Raw genomic sequence first — 21,549 nt, forward strand, 5'->3', positions numbered from 1 at the left:
TAGCGTAGGTACACACAGCAGCTGCCTAGAATTCAGGGTGAAAGCTGCCTAGAATTCAGGGTGAAAGCTGTAGGAAGACAGGGAGCCTTCAAAGAGGTCAGACGACGTGACTGACCTTGTAGCTCACCAGGCGTGGGCCTTGCCCTCCCACCATACCCTCTCCAAGGGTATCCGGCGTCACATGTCTGTGCCTCTCCACCCAGATGCCCTCCTCAGCCCCACTCCGCCTGGGAGGAAATGGTCTTTGCCTTTAAGGGATCACAACTTTGCTAGAAGGTCAGAGAACGTATTGACCCTGTCACCTCCCCTTCTAAAACCTCCATATGTAATTCCTGGAATTAATCTGAGCACCCATCTCTGTGAGCCTGCTGTGTGTTTTCCAAGGCTTTGGAGAGGCAGCCAGTGTTATGGGGCCTTAGGTTTCCAAGCGGCTTGGTAAGATACAGGCCTGGGGTAACAGGGAATGGGGGAACTGAAGAGTCAGCCTCTTGCTTCTCAGCTCCCCAGCAATAAAACCTCAACCCTCTATGTTTCTGGCCCCATTGGACCTAAATGATGCCCGCCTGGGTGGTCCAGGGATGCCTTCCCGGTGCTGGCAAGCAAGCATCCAGCCAAACTGCCCCCCAGCCGCCATCACTGTGCTCTCCCTTCACAGGCTGGAAGACCATGATTAGACCGTCCTAAAATGCACAGAATTCAAAGTCACTGAGTGCAGAATATAGTCGATGATGCCATAATGGTGTTGTACAGTGGGTGACAGAGGACAGCCACCCCCGTGAGCATACCATAGCACACAGAGCTGTCAATCACTATGTTGTACACCTGAAATGAATGTAACATTGTGTGTCGACTACACTTCAACTAAAAAAATTAAAAAAAATTAAAAAATCACTGAACATCACCTCTAATGCATCTATTTGAACCTTATCTCTCTTAAAACTTTGCAGCCTCTCCTATCAGAGGAAACATGTGAGGGCGCACGGAAGCAGAAAGGCAAATACAAAAAATCACATTCAGCACAGTCCTACGGATGATCTCACAGTCAGCCAGGTGGGCCTGAGATCGCCCCTTCCAAAGGGAAAACAGGCCAAGATGTCTTTTGTCCTTCCAGCCACGTAGGACTGCTGTGATTCTACGAACCGACCCAGTGATCCGCAGAAAAACAAATCAAAGACGTATGCTGACTCCTGGAGTTTAGGACAAAGCCTTACTTCAATTAAAATGCCTATGGATCGTATGCCAGAATGAGAAAGTTTTAAATTTGAATTATTAAGCTTCCAGCCACCATCTGAATGGATGTAAATTATCTAATGCTCCACTTTGTTTCGTTTAAAACGGACCTTGGGCTTGGACATTTTGGCTGCGGTGCATATTACTGTCCAGGCACAGAGAACACAAACGGAAGAGCAGTTTCCACTCTTAGGAGTTGCAGCCCTTGACCTCCTAAGCTCATCCCCCACCAGGGTCATCCCTTACCCTTACTGAGGGCCATACCTACGTACGTGCATGTGTGCACGTGTGTGTGTGTGTGTGTGTGTGTTCACAGTGCTTCACACACAACAATTTATTCATCACATCAACAAGCATTTACTGAGCCCCTATTGATGAATATCTAAGTTGGTCTTAGAGATACACACCGATGAGCAAGTCCAAGGTCACAGCCCTGGGACAACCTGTGAGGAAAGCAGGTAATCACCTAAACAATGACTCTACAATGTGGGAAACACAGGGATGGGACAACAGGTTATTAAAAATAATACCTCAGGCAGGGACAGCGTGTCAGGTGTTGACAGCCACAGTGTCTCATTCCCACAACACCTTACAAAGGTAGGTGTCTCCCCACTTTCCAAATGAGTGTCCCGAGGCTGCCTCACACCGCACACTGCCTCTCTTATGAGCATGAGCGCTTGCATCGTCATTTAGGTCTTAAATCCCCATCATGGTCCCAATGCCACACCTGGCCACCCGCATGGCTTGTCCAGGCACCGATCCAGATGTCGCTCGGTGTTACACAGCGCACTGCATGCCCTGGGAAGAAAAGACCACGGAGCTCACTCACCACAAGGAGCGCTCCGGCGGGCCACGAGAAGCAAGAGAATAATGACAGCACAAAGCAAGGACCTAGCACGGCACGACAGTCTGTGGTCGCCTACCAGCAGAGCGGAGTGCTTCAAGACAGCAAGTCTGAAGGAGAACTCACTGTGGAGGGAAGGTCTTCAGGAGGCAGGGCCCTGGTCTTAAGATCATGTGAGGTCAGACGGCGGGAGAGGAAAGCGGTGCTCAGCGAGATGTCCAGAAGGCTCCCGTGTTAGGCTGAACCTAAGGGGTTCATGTAAGGGAAGCCCGAGGGCGGGACAAGCCAGCCTGCTCCAGCTGCTAAGAGTGGCGAGGGTACCCCGTGGGGTTACAACTGACCCAGCTATTACAGCTCCGTTCACAAGAACCCCTCCCAGAAATCACTCCAGGGGATGGAAGCAGTGCTTTATGGATGGAGAGTGAGACCCCAAAGGGCCTCCTGGAGTCAACAGAAATTTGAAGACTCACGAAACAGTCTTCTAAAGGGGGGTGGGGGGAGTGTTGCTCATGACAGGAGTTTGGACTCAGAGTGTGGAGGCCAAGGGCAACATCAGCGTGCCTCCCCCAACATGACCCTTTTCCCAGAAGACCTCCATTCACAAAATTGGCAAACAGAAGGCTGAACAAAAATTGACTTGCAGGCCAAGTTATTAGCCTGCCTGGAACACGCACATGTGTCAGTCAGTCCTGCAGATAATATCTCCCTTGGTTAAATGCTTCACTGCGGATTAAAATACTTCTACATGTATTAGACTATGTGATTTTCAAAACAGCCACAACATAAGCACTGAGCCTCTCACTTTATTTTTTTCTAAGTTTTTATGTATTTACTTAAGTAATGTGTACACCCAACACGGGGCTCAAACTCACAACCCAGAGAACAAGAGTCACATGCTCTTCTGACTGAGCTAGCCAGGCACCCATAGGCCACTTGCTTTAAAAATGAAGATCCTGAGGGGAGCCTGGGTGGCTCAGTGGGTTAAGCCTCTGCCTTCGGGTCAGGTCATGATCTCAGGGTCCTGGGATCGAGGCCCGCATCGGGCTCCCTACCCAATGGGAAGCCTGCCGCCCCCCCACCTGTTGCTCTGCCTACTTGTGATCTCTCTCCGTGCCAAATAAATAAATAAAATCTTTAACAACAACAACAACAAAATGAAGATCCTGAGGGTCAGAGAGGGTAAGGGACTTACTCAAAGTAATTAGCAAGTTGCAGAGCCAGATTTTGAACCAGGATCTCTGCCCAAGGGTCTGTCTGCTGGATCATTAGTGCGACAATCAGAGTACTTTATAAAGTTCTTTACAGGAACAAAGAGCTTTTATGGCAGTCCTGGGCAGTCCACACAGTACATAAGGTACTCTATTGGTTTTCCTAAAAGTAAAGCAATAATAGTAATAATATCGAGTGCACCCATCTCACCTCCTCTGGCTATGGACTTGGTCTCAGCATATGCATAAGCGAAAAGAGTACCTATTATTTCGATGACTCCTAAAGACTTGCCGGTCAAGTGTAGAATGTACACAGGTCTGGGCATAACTCACTGCTCACAAGGGCCCTGCATCTGTGCTCCTCATCTGCGCATTTCCATTTCTGTGCTCTTTCCTGCATCTCTATCTTAGCTCAGGACTTGTTTTCAGGAAGTGGTTATTTCCAAGGCAGATGTAAAAACCGCAGGGCTTGGGAAAGAAAAAAAAAAAAACACTTCCCCCTTAAATCAACCATTTTCCTCATTTTCAGGCAAAGCAAAAGCAGCTGTATCGGACGGATGGAATATATATTTTATTTTAAAACCCCCCAACTCCCAGTTTCTCAGAGCCCTTTCTCCTAAATCCACAGGTCACACAATTAAATCAGCCCATCAACGAGGTGGGGAGAAAGTTCTACACAGAAACGAAGACCAAGACAAAAGTCAAAGCTAAATGTAGTGAGAACGGAGCACGCCACCTCCCAGCTCAGAGGCAGAGGGCCTGTCATCTCGCCCACTAAGTGAAGATCACAACCCCCCCCCACCAGCCTTAGGAAGACTTCGGGGTTTTTTTCTTTCTTTCTCATAACACATAATTCTACCAAAAGATCTTACTGAAAATAAGGTCATATACTTAATCCATAAAGCAATCGGCTCACCTAATTTTAATCACCCCTCTTTCTAAGAGAATTTATATAATGAGGCCACACTACACAAACGGAATTAAAATATATTTTTTCACCATTTTTTTCCCAGTGGGGAAACTCAAAGGAAAACTCCATATACCACTCGCTTTGCTGAAAACCACAGGAATAAAGTGATTTAATTCTAGTTAAAACAAGTACTTTAACCACACACCCTTAAACCTTAATCTTAAACATATCCGTGAAATATGATTTTTCAGAACTTTCCTTCTTCCTTATTCCCTCAGAAAATCTCCAATATATCATAAGCTCCTCCTAAATTCAGGCTCTCAGTGACATCCTGAGTTGGTATTAAACACATACAGAAATACTTTGCTACAGTAACCTTTTAAAAATGGCTTTTAGGGACGCCTGGGTGGCTCAGTGGGTTGGGCCTCTGCCTTCAGCTCAGGTCTTGATCTCTGCGATCCAGGATCAAGGGCTCTCTACTCAGCGGGGAGCCTTCCTTCCCCCCAACCACCCACCCACCCCACCCCCGGCCTACTTGTGATCTCTCTCTCTGTCAAATAAATAAATAAAATCTTTTTTTAAAAATGGCTTTTAGGGGCTCCTGGATGGCTCAGTCAGTTAAGTGTCTGTCTTCTCATGATCCCAGGGTCCTGGGATTGAGCCCTATATCCGGCTCCCTGTTGGGGAGTGGAAACCTGCTTCTCCCTCTCCCCGTCCCCCTGTTTGTGTTCCCTCTCTCGCTATGCCTCTCTCTGTCAAATAACTAACTAAAATCCTTTTTAAAATGGCTTTTATTCCCCATTCTTATCTGAACTTGTAAAAAATTGTTGTTAAGCTCCACACTGGAAATTCCCATTTCCCACACCTAGGGTGTGGGTGCTTTTGAATTTGCTTCTTTTAAAAAAAAAAAAAAAAAGCTTAGGATCGGGACATCAGGTGAATATGGAAAAATACATATTTTGATACAAGTGTAAGTAAATACACACTTTCTGTTTGTTTCAAGATCGTTCACTCAAAACATACCCACTAAAATCAAATCCTTATGTTGAGCCTGAATTTAGGTGTGAAAACTGGGTTTCGTGCTACTTAGATCAGAGCTCAACACATCCTGTCAAATAACCAGTCAAGGGGAAACTGAGCCGCCTCAAAATAATCATTCTTTGTTCACCAGAAACTGAACGACTTTGCCCTCAGAGTCACAGCTCCCGCAAGCAATGGAAGTAATGCTCTGAATCCAGATAGCCATATTATATTAGACTCTCGGTCTTTTATCTGCTACAAATTTAACATTGTAAAGGAAACCAAAGCAACAAGGAACACCAACGGGGTAATTAAATCTCTGGCTGGAGGAAGTTTCAAAATCCAACCCAACACCAACATCGGGCAAGTCGCCATATATGACCTACCCATACTTGCGTTACTCTGAAAATCCAAAGAGAGAAAGCATAAATATTTTAAATCCTACTAATTCGTCGGTACGCTGTTCAAGTCACATACAAGACCTAACACCAGATGCAAATATATCTTACTAAGCTTTTGCCTCATCTCGGAACTGCAAAAGCTGACAAGAATTACTGCAGACAATTAAATCTGTTCCCGTCCAGGGGTCTTGATCAATACCGTATGCAGCATAATCTAGCACTGAAATTGCCTCTTCCATCACAGCCCATTGGATTATTGGCTTTATTTCTGGACCCCAGGACGCGCTGGGCTAGCAACTCTTCTCTATAATTTGCACATCTCTTGGAAGGGAGAGGGAGCCGCCTGATTCAAACTGCGTTTGTCTACCGCCCACTGTCCCCAATATTATGCATTCGCACAACCCAGTAGCATGCGCTTCGGGCACCCCCCCCCCCGCCCCCCGTACCTGCCAAGTTCCTCGCCGGTGTCGTAGTAATCATCCACGTTTTCCTGCCTGAACACAGTCATGATAAACTGTCACTCCTCACCAAAGCCCAGCGCACTTCAGCTCCGCTTCCCACACCATCACCACCGCTCCTGCGCCTCCGTGGGCCCCTCATGCATCAGTCTCCAGTCCTTTAAAATAATAGCAATAATAATAATACAATGATAACCCGAAAACGAAGGAGTCCTCCCCAGCTAACAGCCCCTCCCAAGGACCACCTCTGCCCGGCTGCCCCGCCCCGCCGGGTGGAGAAGCGCACCCTTTGTTAAACCCGCGCCAGGGACGTCCCCCGGCCCCGCATCGCCCGCGCGCGCGTGGAGCCGGGCACAACCGCACCCCGAGGTCCGCGTCGGCGAAAGCAGGGCGCTCGGCGCGGATCGGAACCGGCTCCGGAAGTGACTGGCCTCCCCGCCTCCCCTCTCTCCACACACGCACGCCCACCCAGCTCCCCACCTCCGGGAGCGCCGCGGGAGAATGAAGCCCTCGCCCGGCCGGAACGCGCCTCGCTGGAAGCATCCCCCTCCGGCCTGCGGCGGCACAGCGGCCCCCGCACCACCTCTCGGCTCCCGCACTCCCCGGCCGCCGCGGCCACCCCCGCTCCTCCCTCGAGCCAGGCAGTCCCCAGAGGCACATTCCAGGCGACTCCCGCCCCGTTACCCGGCCGACCCGGCATACGGCCGCCCGGGGGAGCAGGGGAGGAAAGGGAGCTGCCGAGGGAGGCGCGGTCGCCCGCTCCCGGTCTCCGCGCCCCGACACAAAGCGCCCTGCCCGGTCCGCGCCACCTGTTCCCACCCAGCCCTCGGGGCAGGGGGAGCCTCCTAGCTGCGGCCCCATTTCTCCCCGCAGTCCAGCCGCCCCCTTCTGGGCCTTCCCGGTTGCCCTGGGCTCTGCCCCGGCAAACCCCGCGGCGCTGCCGCCGCGAAAGCAAAAGCAGGCGGCGGGGCCCGGGAGGGGCCGGGAAGCGCGCGCGCGGCCACTCACCCCGGGCGCCCGGGAGCTGCCCGGGTCCCTCCGTAGCTGTCGGAGGCCGACCGAGGGAGCCAGCGCCGGAGTCGAGCCGGGCGGCGGCGGGAGCGCGGGGAGGGAGCGAGGTGGGGGGGGCGCGGATCCCACGCGTCGGCCCCGGCGTCGGCTTGGTCGGGCGCTCCCCCTCTGGCTCGGGAGCAGCCCCTCGGCTCCTCGCCGCCTTCCTGGCGGAGGGCGGCCGGCAGGCGGCCAATGGGGACCCCGCGGGCGGGCTGGCGGCACGGCCCACCCACCTCCGAGCTGCCCGGCCCGGCGGGCGCTGCGTTTTCTGCGCAGCGCCGACTGCTCCTCCCAGCTCCGCGCTCTGGGCTCGCTGGCGCGCTCTACCGCGCACACCCCCGCACACACCCACTCACCCACACCCACTCACCCACACCCACCCTGGAGCCGAGGGAGCGCCGCGCGCGTTGTGGGCGCCCCACCTGTGCACGCCGCTCGGCTGCCCCCTTCCGCTGCGCTCCAGAGAAATGCGACTCCTTCGTCCAGCGAAATGTGCCCCGAGCGCCTGGCATGTGCCAGGCACGGTGCTCGGCCCCGGGAACTCAAGAGACCAAAATAAATTTTTAAAAATCCCTGCCCTCGTGAAACTTACATTCTGGTGGAGAAGATAGAAAAGAAATATGTAAGCAAATGAGTGAGACCATTTCAGAAGAGCTCAGGAAGACAGTAACACAGGAGAATGGGAAAGAGGAGGGCAGGGAGGGAGTGGGTCGAATTTACTTGTCTTTCCTCTCCAGAATAGGTGTTTTGAGCTGAGATCTGAATGATAAGAAGGTATGCAAACAGAGAAAAGATTGAGGTCTCAGAGGACCAATGAGCAATAGAAACAAAGGGCTTATGTGTGCTCTTCAATATGGTATAGGCTTGAAAAGTGGCTAGTCCCAAATGAAGTGTTCAAGAAGTATGAAATGCACATTGGATTCCAAGACTGGGTATAGAAATAAGAATGAAAAGTATCTCGTGGATTTTTTTTTTTTTTAAATAACTACATGTTCAGATGATAGTATTTTGGATATACTGAGTTAACTATAATCTATTATTAAAATTAATTTCACCTTTTACTTTTTAACTAGAAAATATAGCACTAAGGTTGGGGCTTGCCTTATGTCTCTGAAGAGTGTGCTGGTCTGCACAGAGACCGCCACATAGAGATCTCCTGGAGACTCCTCCACTCTCTTTTTCTTACCCCATGTACCCATCAAGACCTTGGGTCTGGGAAAGAGAAAGGATGGTTTCCCATAGAGACTCCTGGGGATCCCCAAACAGGAAGGCTCCTACATGGAAAAATACCTTACTGCTTAGAATTGTAGGCACTATGTGAGCCCTCTGAGATTTCAGAGTTATATCACTGTTCAAGTAACCCAGATTTTCTAAAATGAGTTTTAAACTCTCTCTGGGTCAACAGAAGTTTCAATTCTAGAAATGTTGGCCTATTGCCAAAACAAATACAAAAACAAACCACAATGCCCCTCAGACCTATCAGGCTGTCCTCTTTTAAAAAAAAAAAAAATTTCATTTATTTTACTTATTTTTAGACAGAAAGAGAGAGGGGGCATGCTAATAAGAGCAGGATAGGGTCAGAGGGTGAGGGGGAGGCATTGAAAATCTCCTGCAGACTCACTGCTGAGCAGAAGCCTAAGGTGTGGGTCCGCCTCACAACCCTGAGATTATGACCTGAGCCAAAACCAAGAGTGGGATGCTTAACGAACTCAACCACCCAGGTACTCCTCAGATCATCCGCTTAAAGAACATTTCATTTAGTGGCCCACAGGAAGGGCAAATGTTCATGATAATAGAAGAAAGGGAAGGTTCCAAATCAGGAGACGATACCAACCTAAGTGGTGGGTTTGAGAATTAATACCAAAGGATCATAAGAGGTGAGAAATACAGTCAAAAAATAACAACAACAAAAAAAGTGATTCATCTGGGGGAAATGCAAATGAATACATCTGTTTGGGGGAAAAATTTTTAAACACAGATGTTTGGGAGAAACTTGGAAAGTGCTCATGGATGACTGCTTTCTGGGTAATATTTTTCCTCCAAAATAAATGTAAGTGTGTTTTCCAAGGCAATGAGCATTGGGTCTGTTTGGGGGCTAGCATGTCTTGCCTACCAGGTTCTGCATGCTAATCACGCGAGATTTTCTGGGATCCTGGGAAGTGCATGGAGGTAGGAGTCACAAAATTGGATCTAATATTGGTGGAACCATTTATGGGCTGAATGACCTTGGATGTGACCCTTACATTCTGAGTTTTGTGTTTGCATTCATCCAGGCAAGCATTTTAGAGAAGGAAAATGTGGTAGTTAAAAAAACATGGCCAAAAATTCAATCAAGAAGTGGAGTCTAATTTTTCTCCCCATGACCATGTACTGGCCCTTATGGTTTGCTTCTCAGACAATGTGACGGAAACGAGACAGCACAATGTCCTTCCAAGGCTAGGTCATAAGGCATTACAAGCTTCTGCCTCACCCTCTCCTTCTCTGTAACTCACTCTGGCTCTCTCTTTCTCGCTCTACTCTCTCACTCCCTCTGCTCTCACTGGAAGCCTTCAGCTGCCATGGTTACCCTGGGGCTGCCATGTGGAGAGACCATGTGGAGAGACCACAGAAAGAAAGAAACCCAAGGAAGCCAGCTGTTCCAACCTCACCCCACCCCCAGCTACTCGGGTTTTCACAGCCCTGGCTCTGGGAGCAGCATCAATGATTGTTACTCTTTTAAGTCATTATTTTGGGGTGGTTTGTTACACAGCAATAGATAACTTATCAGAGAGCTAAGAAGAAAAGAAGAAAAGTCTGAACATTTATCAGATGCCAGGTAGACTAAATTATTCTCTTGCTTAATCTTCAAAGAAATCTGTACATTAGCTGTCACCGCTTTTCTTTCTTTCTTCTTCTTCTTCTTCTTTTTTTTTTTTTTTGGTTTATACTTAATCTTAGTGTCAGTTTCATCACCTGCAAAATGGGGACAATAACAGACCCTTGAATTATTCCTCTGATTTACTGAGAGAATATCGAGAGACATTGCAAGAAATAGGATTTTGTACATTATAAAATACATCACGATGTTGTATATTTTCTATCATGTTCCAAGCAAGAAGGGCTCTGAGAGGCATCTCTCGAAGGGAAGGCAGCAATACAGTAATTCTAAAATCATGAGATTCAAGCTGGAAAGGACTTCTATGAAAATAACTGATTATGAATATGGACAATGGATTATGATAATCATGGTGACAGCATTTAAAACAGACTCAAAGGGGCACCTGGGTGGCTCAGTGGGTTAAGCCTCTGCCTTCGGCTCAGGTCATGATCTCAGGATCCTGGGATCGAGCCCGAATCGGGCTTTTTGCTCAGCGGGAAGCCTGCCTCCCCCTCTCTCTCTTTGCCTGCCTCTCTGGGTAATTGTGATCTCTATCTCTCTGCTGAATAAATAAATAAAATCTTTAAAAAAGAAAAAACAGACATAGAAGTTAGAACATTTTTTTCATATCTATTAAATAACTGCTGGTATAAAGCCCAACAAAACTTAGGAGTTCTAACAAATTAGAAGTATATTTCTTGCTCTCAGCACAGAGGTTTGCGGAGGTAGAGAGGTAGACAGAGGGCTCTGTCCCCCATAATCATTCAGGGAGCCAAGTTTCTGCCCTCTGATGGATCCACAGTCCCTCAGTGCATGCGAGTTTCTTCGTTCTCTTCTGTTGGCTGGTAAGAGAAGAGAGACCCAGCGAGGACTGCAGTTGAGGCTTATTTAGGGGGTGAGGTTTGAAGTCTGAGGCCAAACCACGTAGAGGCAAGATATTCTAGGATCTATCAGAGTGGACCACATTAGCTCAGTTCACCTTCTGGTTACTTTTTAGTAACAAGTCTTTGGCTTTTATCAGGGCTTCTTCTTCTCCTTTTTTTTTTTTAAATTTTAATTCCAGTGTAGTTAACATATAGTGTTGTATAAGATGTACAGGGGCTTATATTTTATTTTTTTAATTTTTAAAAAAGAATTTATTTATTTGCCAGGGAGAGAGAGAATGAGAGCAAGAGGGAGAGAGTATAAGCAGGGGGAGCGGCAGGCACAGGGAGGGAGAAGCAGGATCCTTGCTGAGCAATGAGCCAGATGCATCCTGGGACTCAATCCCAGGACTCTGGGATCATGACCTGAGCTGAAAGCAGATGCTTAACCGACTGAGCTACCCAGGTGCCCCTTAATTTTTTCTTAAAGATTTATTTATTTATTTGGGAGAGAGAGCCTGTGTGTGCATGAGCATGAGCAGAGGAGAGAATCTCAAGTAGACTCCAATGCCCAGCATGGAGCTGTATTCAGGGCACAATCCCAAGACCCTGGGATCATGACCAGAGCCGAAACCGAGTCATATGCTCGACCAACTGAGTCACCCGGCACCCCCAAGGGGCTTATGGTTTTTAAACAGCCCCATGAAAACTGTTTCTGCACCTGTGGCTTCCCTTGGAGGAATTGCCCATTATGCAGCCAAGTACCTCTTATGCAGGAAGTCACAAGACTGTATCCGATCCCTCCCAGTGCTGAGAACTAACTTAACTCATCTCTCCCGAACAAATGATGTTTCTTCTTCGCAAGACAATGAAAATGGTAAAACTCATTCTGTTTTCCATTTTCCCTGGATTCCAAAAAGCATGTGGGACATGCTCAGAAAGTACAGCCCTCTGAGTAATGTCCAATTCCCCATGTTCCATAAGCACGTGTTATCTAGTATGTTAGATACCGAGGATGCAGAGATGAAAGAAACATTCTCTATCCTCAAGCAACTCAGGCTATAATGAAGAAGCCCGATGAACAAAGAAGACAGTTTCATTACTATGTGATTGTGCTAGATATTAATCCGTTCACTTCTCTAAACCCCATCTCTCGACTCTTCAAACTTACAGGTCACCAGTCTGGGCTATGAGATTATTTAACTCATTTCCTTGTCCTCTGCCTGTTGGTCGGTTTGGCCAGTGGCAAACCCTGGTATGAAGTCCAGTAGAAAAGAGGAGAATGAAGCCAGGAGAGTTACTCTTCTGTTTTCTTTTCTTTCTTTCTTTTTTTTAATAAAATAAAATTTTTTTAATAAAATAAAATTTATAAATAAAATAAAGATTTTATTTATTTATTTGACAGATAGAGATCACAAGTAGACAGAGAGGCAGGCAGAGAGAGAGGAAGGGAAGCAGGCTCCCCGCTCAGCAGAGAGCCCAATGTGGGGCTCCATCCCAGGACCCTGGGATCATGACTTGAGCCGAAGGCAGAGGCTTTAACCCAGTGAGCCACCCATGCGCCCCACTCTTCTGTTTTCTTCACAGAAAGGTTGCCTTTGGTCACTGTCAAACAAAGGTCACTGGTCTTCATCAGATAACCTCTCCCACATGATTTTCTCTGTCTAGGCTGTCAGTAACCACTCTCTCACCTTATCTGTTTGGACCTAGAGTGGGTGCCAGATCAACCGTTACTAACCTGGGTTCCTACCCTATCCCTTATGGTTCCCCTGCCCCTCTCCCACACCTCTCTGAATCATCCTAATTAGCAAGCGCCATCTCCTTCCTCTGGGACCCTGATTGCTAGTGTAATGAGAGCAGAATCTCAGACTGCTGTGAAAACATGAAGGGAACGCATGTAATTCAATAAAGTCCAAGGGTGGAGGGTGATGTTAGGTGGGCCTAGGGTTTTAGGGAAATTTCCTAGAAGAGCTAACATCCTAATAAAACATGAAAAAAAGATTAAGAGTTGGCAGAATAAGCGATGGGGTGGTGGATTGGGGGGCACCAAGGGTGAGAAAGAAGGACATCTAGACAGAGAAAAAACAGTGAGGGTAAAATCACAGATTTGGGATAGATAATGGATCATTCAGCTCTAAGCAATAGAGCTCAGGCTGTGAAAAGGCAAAAAAGAAGAGTAGAGCAAGAGAAAGGGTCTTTCCCACCATGTCCAGGACTTAGGTAAGAGCAGAGAGGTAAACCAAGGTAGATTTTGACAGCCTTGTCTATTAGACTTGCCCATTATGTCATTAATTTGGCAGATGCTCAGAGATGATGGGTAGAGAACAATAAAAAGATACTTTAAGGAGGAGGAAATAAAAAGACTTTGTACTTGAGGAAAAGGAGAGGGTCAGGGTGATATCCAAGATTTGGTGAAGTGATTAGGTAGATATTGCTGCCATGGGGGCTAATATACAGAAGGACAAGTTGTTTGGGGAAGGAAAGATGAGGTCAGTCTCGGAGATATGAAGTTAGAGGGCCCCTGGGGTAGAGATGGGGACCTGTGGGATAGACAGGGTGATTCTGGCGTCGACCAGGGAAGCCAGAGCAGGAAATAGATGGGAATAGCATGCAGGACTAGAAAGAGCACTTGAGACCAGAACTTTTGGGAACAGAAACTATCAACCCAAGCAAATATAGAGGGGTAAGTATGCATGGTCAGTAGTTATAGGTTGCCAACTAATCTGATAAGCAGGTTTTACTTGTTTACTTGTGTTTCTTGGGACCAGAACGGGCACCACCAGTGGGTAGTGAAATTAAGACCTCGTGAATCCTGAGTGCCTTACACGCTTCTCTATATAAAGCTCAATGAATATTTGCTGTCTTCTTGGTCTTATAGGGTTACTAACTTCCTTATCCATGCTAATAGATATGAATTTCATCCATCTCATTTATTTTCTTGTTTTCTATAAACTTCCTTATCCATGCTAATAGAGTTGAATATGCACACACACAAAAATACCAAGTGCAGGTTACACACGTGCTTCTGAACTGTGAATTATTTGAAGCACTTTCTGATCCCTTTTCCCACCATTGCTCCAGACTCATCTTTTTTTGTAGTACAAAGGTATAAAGATTAAGGCTTCCCATCACCTCCCAGGGCCTCTGAGATGGAGTACATGACTTCAGATTTAAGAGCCCACGGAATGGATTTTGCCTACTTCTCTGCTCCTGCTTCCACTCTGACTCAGCTTCTTTCCAATTTTCATTTATTGTACCTGAAGTGTTGAATGCATCTCTGACCCCCATCAAATTCTTCGTAAAGGCAAGTAGGGTGTACATAAACAAACGCAAATCACTGACCAGAACATTATAAATGTTTGGGACTACAAAGCTTACTCTTGCCCTTAGCCTGATTTCTTTTGTGCATGGCCCAGTTTCTTCTAGGTTCTGACACTACCCAAGGCAAAGATTGGTAACACGGACAACACTTATAACGCTCATGGCCCAGGATGTCAGTCAGGTCCCTAACTAAAGGCACACAGGGCTCCCTCTACACAGCTGTACACTTAGCTCTCTCAGTTATCATACGTAATTGTGGGATTTGTGGGACAAGTCCCCTTTTCTCCCCATGGGAGTTATCTGCTGGTGGGTTTTTAGAGCAGTTAGCTACTGGGTTCTCCATTTCCCTATGAGAATGTATGGCTATAATTAGAAAGAAGAGTAGATCATTCAAAGGAGTTTCTCCTTTGTCCAACAAATTCAAAGCAAGACAGAAAAAAAAAAAAAAGTCATGCAGAAAGAAACACAAGATCATTCATCCATTAGAACTGGATGTACCAATCATGACTGCAGATAAAATCTGAACTTACAGACACATCAATTTAGTGAATGTGGTTATACTTATTTTTTACTGCTTCTAATTTTTTTTTCCTATGCTCTTGACTAATAAACCTCTTTAAAAGCATCAGACCTAATACCATTGATTTCTATTTGTTTTTCCTTTCAGCAAAAATTATGGTAAAAAATATTTTCAGTCATTATCAAAATTCATCTTTTCAGGGGAAGATAGGTATTAAATATAACAGAAGATTCAATATCAATGAAAGCCTCTGGGTTTCTTGGACTGGTTTCTTGAAATACAAATCCCATTACTCAAGTCAATGAAGTGATTTACAGCCTTATTCATAGCAGTTTGGTAGGATTTATAGAAACATCGCTTTTTAAAAAGACAAACTTGTCATAAATCTTTCCAGAAGTTTCTGTCAGTTTGAAGATTTGCAAATAGAGCAATAGTCTTTGGCCCATTCAATGCTGTATTCTCCCACCAAGAACTCAAAACTTATACACCTATAAAATTGGTGTTTTCTGCTTGTATAGACTTAGTGGGTCTAAATGTACTCTTTTTTTAAAGACTATGTAAGAATAATGGGTGTAATTCAATTTGCTGCTAAGTATTTCTGCAATTTTCTCTCAATTTTAAGAAATTTTGAGAAGATGAAAATTTCTGAGAAAATATTCCTCAAGAATACTACACTGGGTTTATAACATCTTAGAAATCCAGGATTACTTCTCATGATCTAATGCTCATCATTAACTTAATTATTTATTGCATGTTAAGAATAATAGTTAAGACAGACTCAGGAATGGATGATTTAGAAGGAGCTACAATTCACATTTCTTTAGAATTTTCTTAAGGGAAGGATCTATTTGGGTTTTCTGTTGTTTCCTGCTGGTTTCCTAGAAGAAATCCAAATGGAAATTTCCAACCACAATCAATAAAAATAGTCCCTAACCAAGGCTACCCAAAAAAGGCACCATAATTGAAAATGCATTTCCCACCTCTCCTGCACAATCCCACCCCACTCCTTCCAGTCTACCTCACCCTTTTAGGGTTTAAAAAACACAGATTTCCCCCCACCCTATTCTAACTTTTTGCATAGGTGATTAATTTTTCAAATATTAACTAAATAGATTCTTCCACATATTAAAAAATTACATTTAAATCGACTTAAATATGTCTTAAGTGACTTTAGCATCTCTTTTAAATGGTTTTTGATTGGGTACTTGATTACAAGCTGCATTTACATAATCTCTTAAAATACTTGTAGGCTCTGGGGTGCCTCAGTGGCTCAGTCAGTTAAGCATCTGACTCACGGTTTCTGCACAGGCCATGATCTCACAGGGTGTGAGATAGAGCTCCACATTCTGAGTTTGGGATTCCCTCTCTTCCCCTCACCCTGATTGCACATGAGTGCTCTCTCTCTCTCTCTCTCTCAAATAAATAAATCTTTAAATAATAAAATAAAATACCCGTTGGCCCCTTGAGTGTTAGAAGTCCACGTTTTATGTCTTTTAGAATATCTCAAAAAGCTAATATTAAAAAAGTGTGGTACTAGGCACATGGTAGCACAGTAAGTATTTTCTCCTGGATTGATCGCCTCGTAGTGTAATTAATTAGCTACAATAATATTCTGATATGCAGACAGTGTTTGCTTTTATCCAAAATGCATTCCAGAGAACTGGAGCAACATGTGGTCCAGGGTAAAACAGCGCTCTCCATGGGAAAAGCGGGAAAATTAGAGGTCGTCTTCCTGACCAAAGGCTTGGCATGAAATAAATTGTGGCAGTAAACAAAACTCTATCATAAAAGCCAAGACTCAGCAACCGGAACTCTGAAAATACAAAACAGTAAAATTCTGCTCCAAGCCTAATAAAATGGGCATAGATGCACTGCACATGCCCCCCACAGCCCCCCATCATTATTGGTAGGTGCATATGTGCATGTGTGTGTGTGCGTACATACAATATCACATAAACGGCTTGTTAGAGTAAGCCTGGGTGGCTCAGTCACTTAGATGGCTGACTCTTAATTTTCGCTCAAGTCATGATCCCAGGGTCTTGGGATCAAGCCCTGCATCAGGCTCTACGCTCAGCAGGGAATCTGCTTGAGGATTCTCTCTCCCTCTGCCCCTCCCTCCAAGCCCCCACTAGCTCCCCACCAAAATAAATAAATAAATCTTTTTTTTTTAGAAAAAGTTCCTTAAACCAACAAGAATCCTTGTAATTCACCCGTGTCCTTCAGAGGCTGGTGTGAGGTACTCAACACATGTTATTTGTTGACACTGAGGGTTGCTACACGGATAAGTGTTTTTTTTAAAGATCTCAAATTTAACCAAAAATCTCTCCCTTCACTGTTTGCCGCTTCCTCCATTAACATGCTTTTTATTATGACATATAAGAGAAGTTCCGGGAAAAGAATGCACAACAGCTTTTCCCAGTTCCTTGGAAAACTTTGAACTTACTGTAGTTTTATATGTTCTCACAGAATCGCCAAGCAAGGGTTACATCAAAATCCAACCAAGCTGGGCTTCACCCTCGGTCCCTGACAGAAGTCATGCAGTGAAGGCCAAAGGGTGTTTGAACCTGGCAGCATATGGAATAAGGAACCCCAAAACCCTTTAGCGGTGATCTTCGGGAAACACTAATAACTTATAACCAACCTCATTCAAACACACATCTGTGCCCAAAGAAAGGAGGTAAGACAACCAAAGAAAAAAGTTACAAAGATTTAAGTGGCTCTTAACAGCTCTGAGGATGGGTGTCAGCTTCGGGAATATAAGGCATTGGATTTTTAACACCCAAGTGAGACAGGAGATGAGACTTTTGGCAATTCTAGATAAAACACTCTCCAAGAGATTGAATCTTCAGTAAGAGGTGGACGGGATAAAAATCAACCATTTACATGGGCCAATGACAAAAAAGCTGACTGGCCTTAAAGTCCATGCGATTTTGTAACCTCAGGCCTCCTTCTCAAATGGAATTGAGTTTAAAATGGATACTTTGGGGGCACCTGGGTGGCTCAGTGGGTTGAGGCCTCTACCTTCAGCTCAGGTCATGATCTCGGAGTCCTGGGATCGAGCCCCGCATCAGGTCGGGCTCTCTGCTCAGCGGAGAGCCTGCTTCCCTTCCTTTCTCTCTGTCTCCCTCTCTGCCTACTTGTGATTTATGTCTGTCAAATGAATAAATAAAATCTTAAATAAATAAATAAATAAATAAATAAATAAATAAATAATGGATACTTTGTGTTAGGGCAGGAGAGCGGCCCTGCACTGGTAAACTCCTCTGGAGGCACTTGCCCTTGTCCCACACCACGGAGAATACTAAACCCCACTATTGTGAAGATGACCCCCAATTCTAAATTGTAAAACCCTCGAGAAACTACAGAAGCAAAACTCCAAATCATCCGATTTAATAAATAACGGGGATTGCTTCCTTCCCCAGAACTTCACATAACAGTACATTTGAATAAAGGAGGTGAAACAAGAATATTTAAAATGGTTAACGACATTAACGAAGGAATCAGACTTAAATATATTAAAGACAGAGGCACCCAGCTGGCTTAGTCAGTAGAGTATGTGACTCTTGATCTCAGGGTTGTGAGTTCAAGCCCACCTTGGGCACAGAGCTTACTTAAAAAAAAAAAAAAAAATTGATCAGATGATTAGAGACACACCTTGAAAAGGGTTGGTAGGTGACAGGCAGTAGGAAATGCAAGGACTTCAACACAAGAAGAGATGAAACATGGGAGCTGTGTGTCTTATGTATGTTTGATCTTTCTTATGTATGTTGGATCTTTCTTCAGTCACGGAGTTCAGCCACATTTCTTTAATGTCTCTTATTTCAAGGTGAGAATTAGGTGGAAGTGTCATAATCCTTAACGAGAAACACAGATTTACATGGTTAAGAAGTAGACTAGAAATCTTTATAGAATTGGTTAGTGATTGTAAATCCTTTTGGAACCGTCTCTATGCCTTTGAACAATTTTGACATTTTTGCAACCATAAGGCATTTTCCTTTCATCATTTAAAAAACTTATATTTGGCCACGCTTGAGTAGGTTGAACTTTGGGCTTCTATTTTCTTCCTCTCAAGATCAGTTGTGACATTGTTCCAATCTGTTCATCAGTCTTTCTGAGGGTTTCAGGATGTAGATAAAGATGCTTCTGTAAGATAGAACTTTGTAGAACAAGCATAAGACTACCGTTGAGCAGATCTGGGTTTCACCACTCACTGGGCCATTAAAACAGCCACAGAACAACTCTCAATACCAATTTTCCCTTTTTTTGTTTCATTTTGTTTTAAATGAAGCTTTGTACTAGACAGGTAAAGTAGCCAAAAAAAACAAAAACAAAAACAAAACAAAACCAGAAAACAAAACAAAACAAAAAAAACCCCAAAACCAAAACAAAATAAGAAATGTTTGTGTGTGTGGAGCAGATTTCTTGGGAATGCAATGCCTTCCTCACTGAATCACGTTTATTTATTTATTTATTTATTTATTTATAAAGATTTTATTTATTTATTTGACAGAGATCAGAAGTAGGCAGAGAGGCAGGCAGAGAGAGGGGGAGGAAGGAGGCTCCCTGCTGAGCAGAGAGCCCGATGCGGGGCTCAATCCCAAGACCCCAAGATGAAGACCTGAGCCGAAGGCAAAGTCTTAAACCACTGATCCACCCAAGCGTCCCGGATTACGTTTTTTAAAAATAGACTTTATTTTTTAGAACATTTCAAGGTTCACGGCAACATTGGGGCAAAAATACAAAGATTTCTCTTGAGACCCCCTGACCTCAGCATATGCACAACTTCCCTATTATCACCATCCCTCAACAGAGTGAAGTACATTTGTTACAGTCAATGAATCTGCATTGACCCATCATTGTCACCCAAAGTCCATAGTTGACATCAAGGTTCTTTCTTGGTGTTGTACGTTCTATGGGTCTGGACAAATTTATGACATGTAGCCACCATTACAATGTCACCCAAAAGGTTTCATTGCCCCAAACGTCCTCTGTGCTTCCCTTATTAACCTTCTTGCCCTCACAGCCTCTGACAACCACTGATCATTTTACCATCTCCACAGATTTGCCTTTTCTAGAATGTCACATATATAGCTGCAGTCCCACAGTATGCAGCCTTTTCAGATTAGCGTCTTTCGCATTTCAGTTTCCTTCATATCTCTCCATAGCTTCTTAATGCATTCTATTTTAGAGTTGACTAGTATTCTATTGTCTGGATATACAACAGTTTATTTATCCATTCACTACTGAGGCTCATTTGGCTTCTTCCTAGTTCAGCTCTGAATAAAGCTGCTATAAACATCTAAGTGCAGGTATCTGTGTGGAGATAAGTTTTCCACAACTTGAGTCAATACCAAGGAGTACAGTTGCTCAATCTCATTTAGAAGAAACTGTCTTCTGAAGTGGCCACAGCCTTTCGCATTCCCCCCCAGTGAAGAACAAGAATTCCTGTAGCTCCACAACATCGCCAGTATTCGGTGTTGTCAATGTTTTGGGTCTGGGCCATTCTGATAGGTGTGTAGGGCCAACTGGTTTAATTTGCATTTCGTACTCCCTGCTCAGTGGGGGGCCTGCTTCTCCCTCTCCAGCTCCCCTGTGCTTGTGTTCCATCTCTTGTTATCTTCTCTGTCATAAATAAATAAAATCTTCAAAAAAAAATAATTTGCCTTTCCCCAATGCCATACAACGTGGAACATCTTTTCATATGTTCACTTGCTATCTGTATGTCTTCTGTGGTGAGGTGACTGTGAAGGTCTTTGGCCCATTTCAAAAATTAGATGGTTTGTTTGTTGCTGTAGTGGACTAGCATTTCCCAGTCTGTGTCCCATGGAGTTCAGTTCCTTGACATGTCTATGCTGTGAAAAAGAACATTCCGTGGTCAGGTGAGCTTGGGGAATTCTAAAGTAAACAGAGCTGAATAGTTTCTTTTCAGCACAACTTCTGAGATCCAAGAGATCTGGGGTGTGCTCCAAGTCAGGAAGTTGGTAAGCCAGGTCTCTCTGAGAGATTAGACCCCCATTTTTGCTCAGGAACTTGAGAATATCGAGGAACACCAGATGTTGGCAAACTACTTTTATATCATTCAGTTCCATTGTTTTGATGGTAGCTATATGGAGATATTTTTATTTATGTGCTATTTCTTCATCAGTTTATGGGGTTATAAATAAAGGTATTCCACCCAGTCAAAACTATGACTGTACATACCAGAGTCTTCCCAAATTTGGAAACTTTCTGTTAAAAATATTAACCACCCCTTAGGTCCAGCTCATGTCTGGACCTCCATGAAACCTTTCCTGATGTTGATGGTCTACACTGATCTCTCTCTGAACTGTTTTGACCCTTTAGTTTTATCTACACAATTTAGCTCCACATATGGAGCCCTTCATAGTCTTCCTTATCCTGTATTTGATGATCTCATCTCTCAGTAGTGTTCACTTCTTCTGGAATGTGCCTTATATTACTGCGGACTATCCTACACAAGGCCTACAGATGGATTTTAATGAAAACTCAAATAATTGTTTCTTTCCTAGCCCCTTCCTTCCTTCCTTCCTTTTATCCCTCCCCTTCTGATTAAATATGTGTTAATTGAAAGCATCACAGTTCCTTCTATTTTCCAAGTGGATCACAGTAGTGTAAAATTAGATCAGCTAGCTTATCATAGACATTACAAACTATTTAAGCACACCAATGCTCAGGTATTCCTAAGGCTCAAACTTCACAACACCTTCACATTATGCCTCACGGCCTTCTTTGCAAATGACAGATAGGCTGTACACCAGCCAAAATAGCAGAGAAAAGTTGATTTAATGGTGACTAAATGCATTGTATTTGGACAGCGAAATAAACCATTTTAAAATATGATTGCAC

General features: G+C 44.7%; 1 protein-coding gene across 10 annotated transcripts in view; it reads right to left on the reverse strand.

Moving 5' to 3' along the window:
• Nucleotides 1–7,635, reverse strand: part of DAPK1 (death associated protein kinase 1) — a 172,312-nt gene extending 164,677 nt beyond the window's left edge. For 2 of the 10 annotated variants that reach the window (XR_009346435.1, XM_059142496.1), the window contains exons 1-2: nt 6,552–6,862; nt 6,060–6,229 (exon numbers count right to left, since the gene is read on the reverse strand). Coding sequence is in view for 9 of the 10 variants with exons in the window: in XM_059142496.1 (XP_058998479.1) it covers nt 6,060–6,121 (62 nt within the window). In the remaining variant the exon portion in view is untranslated. The other 8 variants (XM_059142493.1, XM_059142490.1, XM_059142491.1 and 5 more) reach the window with 8 other exon arrangements.
• Nucleotides 7,636–21,549: the final 13,914 nt, after the last annotated feature.

The sequence above is a fragment of the Mustela lutreola genome, chromosome 12 (genome assembly GCF_030435805.1).
Source record: "Mustela lutreola isolate mMusLut2 chromosome 12, mMusLut2.pri, whole genome shotgun sequence".
Taxonomy (NCBI): domain Eukaryota; kingdom Metazoa; phylum Chordata; class Mammalia; order Carnivora; family Mustelidae; genus Mustela; species Mustela lutreola.